Source organism: Macrobrachium nipponense, chromosome 48 (genome assembly GCF_015104395.2).
Source record: "Macrobrachium nipponense isolate FS-2020 chromosome 48, ASM1510439v2, whole genome shotgun sequence".
Classification (NCBI taxonomy): domain Eukaryota; kingdom Metazoa; phylum Arthropoda; class Malacostraca; order Decapoda; family Palaemonidae; genus Macrobrachium; species Macrobrachium nipponense.
Window position 1 is genome coordinate 10,348,351 of NC_087223.1, and position 7,738 is coordinate 10,356,088.

General features: G+C 33.0%; 1 protein-coding gene across 1 annotated transcript; it reads right to left on the reverse strand.

Moving 5' to 3' along the window:
- Positions 1-1,478: 1,478 nt before the first annotated feature.
- LOC135205131 (uncharacterized) lies at positions 1,479-3,827 on the reverse strand. Its single transcript, XM_064235493.1, has 3 exons — positions 3,695-3,827; positions 3,185-3,343; positions 1,479-2,377 (listed from the first exon to the last, which is right to left on the reverse strand). The coding sequence occupies exons 1-3, from the start codon at positions 3,825-3,827 to the stop codon at positions 1,734-1,736; spliced, it is 936 nt and encodes a 311-aa protein (XP_064091563.1). The 3' UTR covers positions 1,479-1,733.
- Between the last annotated feature and the right edge of the window lie 3,911 nt (positions 3,828-7,738).

Genomic DNA, 7,738 nt, shown 5'->3' on the forward strand with positions numbered 1-7,738 from the left:
AATCAAGCATGGTATACTTGTCCATCCATGAGCCAAATAGAATTGCGTCTTACAAAATAGTGATCTATGTGGTAATTATGTTGGGAATCTCCTAAACGTCATTAACAATCATCATTTACAATTACAATTGTGTTAATAACCCTTTTCTTTTTTCTATTTGTTACTGGAAGCTATTAACATATTTTTTTTAATTTATTTTTGTATGCATGCAAATGGTTTTTCTTTGTTTTCAATCCACTAACTATGAATCAAAATTCACTTATCCTCAGTTCATTATCTGAAAACAGATAGAATTTCTTTTTTCGGATGAACTGAAGATAAAACGAAGGAGAGCCATTTGCATGAATATGAAAATGATAAAGAAAAAACATGAATGTTGGCAGCTTTCTGATGGATGACGAATGATTCGTCATCTGGCAACATTTTAACATTTCTAAAGCAATGTACTTTAGGAGTCACTAATAAACACTGCATGAACTTATTCCATTTATATGCAACTGGTTTATAGAGAGCCACAAGAATCATATAATTTATAAACCAAGAACCCCATTTCCAAATATTACTGAAACGAGCACATATAATCAATTCTTGTTTTGTCAAGGTTTTCATAAAAGCCAGCGAGCTTATGCGGTAACCGAGAAGTCCCATTTTCTGTGATGCAAATAGTTTTGCTACAGTTCACCATCGACGTCGTTTTCTATAGTTATCTTGTTGCATGTCAAAGAAAACGACTTTAAAGCAAGGCATTTTCATGCTCGAAGTAATTCTATATGAAAGTTTTCTTTCAGATGATTTATATATTTCTATATAAGACACAACAAATATCTAGGTTTATCATGTCAAAAATAGCCAAAACAAATGGAAATATTAAAAGTTTCCTTTGGTAAGTTATTAGTAAGGAATAAAATGATTTTCACCTGTTTATTCTAATCATAACACTGATTCTGATCTTATTCTGAAGAATGATCTATCTTTTATTCTCTAGCATTTTTTTATGTATGGTAGTGAAATAAAAGAGAGAGAGAGAGAGAGAGAGAGAGAGAGAGAGAGAGAGAGAGAGAGAGAGAGAGAATAATTACTGATGGTATAACTTAATGTATTCACTTAAGTACAGATTATTATCGGTCAACAAAAAATAATACAAATAAAAATAGAAATGAACCTTGTTCTGGTTAATGAAAATAGATTTCATAAAATGTGTATTTTTCCAATAATACTCACAACAAACTCGCTTCAATTAGTGTAATCCAAAATGCAATAATATAATTCTCTGGAAAGTTACATTTCTAGTCGCTGCAATAACCAGGTTAGCTGTATTCATAATGTATTGCAAAGAACTGGAAATATATTACTATAATTTTTAGTCATATTGTAACTGCTTTGCATTTCTTTAGATAGAAGAACATAGATATGCAAAATACTAATTTGTAATTCTATTTGTTTCTCCTTAAAGTAGTTAACATTACATTATATGTGTGTGTGATTAACTTTGTAATTATTTCATGATAAAATATATCATTACTCTTATTTTTTTAGTATTACGAGACAGTAGAACCTGTAATAGTATTTTTCCCCATTCCATAACAATCAGTTTAAAAGATAAGGGAAATACAATACTGTCTAAATTACTCAGGCTCTCAAAGAAGGAAATTTATGAAAGAAAATAAACACAGAAGTACAGACAGAATTCCAAAGCCAAACTCACCAAAACAGGACAAGAAAACCTTAGGAGCTCATATCTTCTGTATCCAGAATTCTATCCCTGTCACTAACTGACTGTTGAGTTCCGGATCCGGAGTCAGCCAAACGAAGCCCTGTTTGAGGACGTTCCCATCTTCGTCGAATTGTATTTCCTGTTCGCCTCTGAGCTGGCAGGAGTCCAGATCCTCGTAGAAGAAGGCTCTGCAGGTGGTGTTGGGATAGGAGGTCCTCAGCCGATCCTGGAAGGGAGCTTTCCAGTAATTCCCAGCTGGCCCTTTTATGTACTTCCCGACTGTTAGCTTGCCCTCGGCAAGCTCCATCGATTCGAAGTCCGAAGACACCGACTGGCCTGACTGGTACATGACCTTGAGGCGGAGCCTCACTGGAATCCTCGGAGTGGACACCGATCCCAAGTCGTCTACACCTGAGGTATACAAGGCCTCCCACGTGTTAAAGCACCTCTTCTTCACTCTGGCCAGCTCGTCGCTCCAGAGAAAGATGGAGCCGTTGTAACCCCCTGGGATGTCCCAACAGTAGCTGGTGCAGATGTCACAAAACTTCCCCGTGCAATGTGGGCGTCCGCAGTCCCCGCAAGATTGCTCCTTGAGGCAAAGGGCGAAGCAGGTTTCCGTGGAGTTGGTTTCGTCGTGGGGTAAAACCTCGTAGTAATAGAAACCTGTTGGGACACAAATGCCGGATCAAGTTTCGTTTTGCCAAACAAAACAAAAAAGAGAGAGAGAGAGAGAGAGAGAGAGAGAGAGAGAGAGAGAGAGAGAGAGAGAGAGAGAGAGTTAAATTTAACAGTTATAAAGGAGAGGAAAAATCCAGTTTCATTTTGCCAATCTAAAAATTTAACTAAAGTGAATTTAACAGTTCTAAATGAGAGGCAAAATAGTTAACTAAAGTAAATTTAACAGTTCTAAATCCAGTTTCATTTTGCCAACCTGAAAAAAATTAAATATATTAAATTTAACAGTTGCAAAGGAGAGGCAATTCCAGTTTCATTTTGCCAACCTAAAAAAATTAACTAAAGTGAATTTAACAGTTCTAAATGAGAGTAAAAATAGTTTCATTTTGTTAACCTGAATAAAAAAATTCACTAAAGTAAAAATAGCATTTCTAAAGTAGAGGCAAACCAAACTTTATCTTGCCAACTTGATGCAGAAATATCAAAAAGTCAAATTTAACAGTTATGAAGGAGATGCTTATTCCAGTTCCATATAACCAACATAAACCAAAATAATAAAAGTTAAATTTAACAGTTACATAATAGAGGCAAACCCTTTTCATTTTGCCAATGTAAAACAATATAATTTATTGAAACAAAATAATAAACTTGACAGTTGCCAAAGGGTTTTTACAGTCTTGGCTAGGGATCTGAAAGTTTTTATTACATTATCATATCCTGTATATATATATATATATATATATATATATATATATATATATATATATATATATATATATATATATTGCGTCTTACCAGGCCGTTTAACGAGTATATTGTCTTTAGTTACACAGCGATTGAGTTTTGACAGATGGCAGAGCCTCTTACTTGGCTCCATTAAAAAGGACGTACATTCTTCGGTTCCCGCACATTGCCTGCCACATTCATAGGCAGAGTCTATGCTCAAGGGTGGATCTGTAAAGGAGATAATATTTATGTAGAATATATATATATAATATATATATATATATATATATATATATATATATATATATATATATATATGTATGTATGTATGTATGTATGATTTAAGTTCATATTTGCACCAAATGATCTCGAACTGCAAAAATCAAAATCTTGTATCATTCCATATTAAATCACCCCTACATATTGATCTCATGTTATACACCTGAGATTATTTCAATGAATACCTGAGATTTTTCCCACGAAACACCTGAGATTAATCTCTTTTAAAAATCATACGAAACTATTTCACTCACGCAACAATCGAATGCCTCTTCAATCTGCTTCCCGAGTCAATAACACCATCGGGAATGACGTCATTATACTCAGGCCCTGTCGTTATGAAGACGCCCTTGGTGGATACAGATAGCGCCCCTGGCTGCCTGGCGAAGCACAAGTATGCGCACATGACCGACAGAAGCTGCGCACTGCGCATCTTTGTCTTCAGAAGCTGTAATGAGAAAAATGTCCTGATTGGCTGGCTGGCTGTGGATTGGTGTTATATAGTGTTTGATTCTGCATGTTTGAATGTTTTTTTTTCATGTTTATAATTCTTTGTTTATTTCTTAGTGTTAGGTTGCTACGACTTCCATCATTCTAGTTGGAATAACACAGTTGACTAACTACCAAGTAGAGCAATTATCCTACACTATATAGTGGAATATTTCGACACTTTTTTTAACCTTTAAATCACAAATGATAAACATAAAATATTGTTTAAGAATCACAGATATTAAATGAATGCTCTTGTATTTTACCTCAGTCATTAGGCAAGAATTTATGTAGTAAACTATTCCTTAGTTTATTAATGATTTATACTTTATTCTTAATTCATCACCTTGTATATTGGATAATATTTTCATTTATTTATCGGTACAAAAACAGCAGGCTAACAGAGCTAAATACTAAGATGAAATAAAAAAAAAAAAAATACAAAGAAAACACCTAGAAACATATTTTGTAAATAAACATTTTAATAAAACATTATAATTACGAATATTCAATTTAGGCTTTTATACATAGATATACCAGGAAAATGTTAATACTGGTATTAATGTACTATTGCTTAAAATGAATGATTCCATACATATTTTCTGCGTTTTGTTTTATCCATGTAACCTGAATTTAAGTAGTTTGATCCTTTCGACTCTCTTTTCTATCACCATAAAATTTCGACTTCATTGGTTCACTGATTGAGAAATTATCGATCAAACCAATTGAATAATTATGGCGTAAGTAATGTTTATTTGCCCCATAAACTAAAATTCCAAATTGTTCTTAATTTCACTAAATCCTTTAAATAATCTTTAACATTTTCTTTATCACTTACTTATCTTTCCCATAATCTTTCCTCGTATCAAAAACTGTATAAAAAAACTAACCTTTTTATACAGGCAGACGAAAAGTGGACTGTACCTCTCCCTCTGAAGGTTTCCACAAGAATGACTGGACTGTGTAAATACCTTGGAATTTATAGCAAGTACACACGTCACAGGATTAGAGGTGTTAATTGGAAAGGTAGAATACATTTGCTTTGGTTTTACCTGTGTTTACCAAATTGTTATCAAAAGTTTTCACGAGTTTCTTTTAGTCTGTTCAAGGGACAGTATGATATTTCACTTCTGCTGCTGCTGCTGATTATTATTATTATTATTATTATTATTATTATTATTATTATTATTATTATTATTATTATTATTATTATTATTGGCACAAACAGGCAAATTCTCGACGGGATTTAAATGGCTACCATCGCTTTTTAGAAGTACAAGAAGGTCTTTAATTAGAGATAAAATAATCTCTCTCTCTCTCTCTCTCTCTCTCTCTCTCTCTCTCTCTCTCTCTCTCTCTCTCTCTCTCTCTCTCTCTCTCTCTCTTTTCGTAACAATGGTATCATTATTAATAGGTTTCTATTTATGTTATGCAATCTGAAACATATTTGTCTTCCTCTTACCTACTGTATCTTCACTGTGCTCGCAAATTTATTTCACAACTGTAAAATCTCTCTCTCTCTCTCTCTCTCTCTCTCTCTCTCTCTCTCTCTCTCTCCAACAGCGGACCCAATACTCACTTTCATAGACCAGCTGCAAAAGTTCGGAAAATATTTACCCACCACAAAAACCTAATTAATTTTTCCTGCATTTAACTTGATTTTTTGAGGTCCATGCAGATAAAAGTAAACTAGGGAACTTCATTAACTTCCCGGAAATAAATGTTTTTGGTATATGAACCCCCTTACAAACCACCCAAACGCCCACCAACCCACCCAGCCCCCAACAAAAAAGTAAATCCAACTCAGGAATTTTCCACGCTCAGAAAAATCAAAATATGTGAAAGGCTCAGAAAGTGATCTTGTCTAAAAATTATTAATAAAAAAAAACTTAGTTCTAGTCTTTGATGGTACTTTAAAAATAGCTGTTTTTTCAGGGGAAAGTAAATCATTTATCTATCGAATACCAGCAGACCAAGCAACTAAGGTATTTGTAATTAACAGTTTAATATTGAAGTAGCTGAGTTTAATTTGTATGTGAACATGTTTAAACATGTATTCTCTGTTGACTGATTAGCTGCTTCATTCATACCTTGGTTATTAGTGCTTTTAACCTTTAAAAAAATGGTCGATTATTGTTTTGTCATTCGAAATTAATTCTGACCACGCAAAAAAAAAATAACTTTAAATTAATTATTGGTATCGGTTTATCCTGCTTCTATAATTACCTCGGTAAATGATCACATAAATTATCTAAGGAGGTATTAGCTGATATTAAAGAAGTTTTGCCATTAAAAACTTCTTTGGAAGGTTGGGGAAACAAACTTCCAATCAGTGACTTCGTTAGGTTAAGGTCTTTGCAGTGTTATATATATTGAGCATGGTATTAAGAAAGAATTTTATATATATATATATATATATATATATATATATATATATATATATATATATATATATATATATATATATATATAATATATATAGGTATATATTATATATATATATATATATATATATATATATATATATATATATATATATATATATACACATATATATATATGTACATATACGTTCGTGTGTGTAAGAATTAATAAAGAATAAAAAATTACATGAAAAAAATATGTTATTAACAAATTTTGACTTTAGAAATTACAAATCCCAATCCATAGTTATTAAGGAGCTTTAGAACCTACAAGTGCCTTTATCAAAGGGTATCAAAATGAACACTCAATTTCCACTAACTTAATTTGGCCAACAAGAAACTATCAACCTTCCCTTACTCAGTCTAAAGGGTAAAATAGTTGATCTGTCAACCTTAACAAGTACGTCGTGTCCTGAAAGAATTTTTCAATGGAACACTTCATATAACCCCTGGGTTTTCTATTAAAGCTTGGAAAGCCTCCAGTGTTGACTTCATCGATTGGGTCAATGAAGACATTTATCAGCAAGGACGAATGAATTGCACTTTGGTGAGGCTATGTCATTAGGTTCCATTACTGGCTGGAGGTAATTATAGTTATAGAAGGTCTGGCCGGTTGCTCTCCAATTGGGAGTCGGGAATTCTGGCTTGACAGACTGTAAATCATCCACCACTTATATTTAATTTAGAGTCCTTTTAACTTAACTTTCCTAATGAAAAGAAGTTGACGAGAAATCTCAGTAATGATTTTGCAAATAAGACTTGTTTTCCTTTGAATCAATAATCTATCATTATAATGAACTTGCTCTTTTAGCTGGTTGTTTGGACCCCAACTGTATTTCACCGCTGGTTGCTTCTGCGTTTAAAGGTTTGTTACAAGTATAACGTTGTTGGAGAGGGGGTGTCAGGTATTTCACCTTCTCTCTGACTCTAGAGTCCCCCTCTGAATGATAGCCGAGTGTACCAAACTCTTACGGTGTGTTGGAAGATTCTTCCTTCTTAGAAACAATGGAAAGAATTATTGTTTTTGGTGGCAACGTCGACCAAACTATCACGGTAGCCACTGAAAGCATAAGTTTCTATTAAAAATCAAATACAATAGTCTTGCTTTTAGTAGTCTATCAAAAAGGTTACTGAAATGGGCTATTAGCTTTTTTGGATTTTGGCGAGGTTGTTCCATTCGTGACTTAAGGATATATTTTTCTATAAATATTCAGGTTACACGCTGCAATTATTTTTGGTAAAGGTATAAAAATCTACATGAATATATGCATGGTTTCTGTTACGTATGCGCGTATGTATAACACTTACTGTCTTTATAGTTCGCGTATTAAAAACTATTCATCTGTATATAAAGATAAAACCATTATAATTCTGGTTTACATTTTAAAGACTGGAGGAAAAAGCTATTGCATTATTTAATATACTTTCTCAT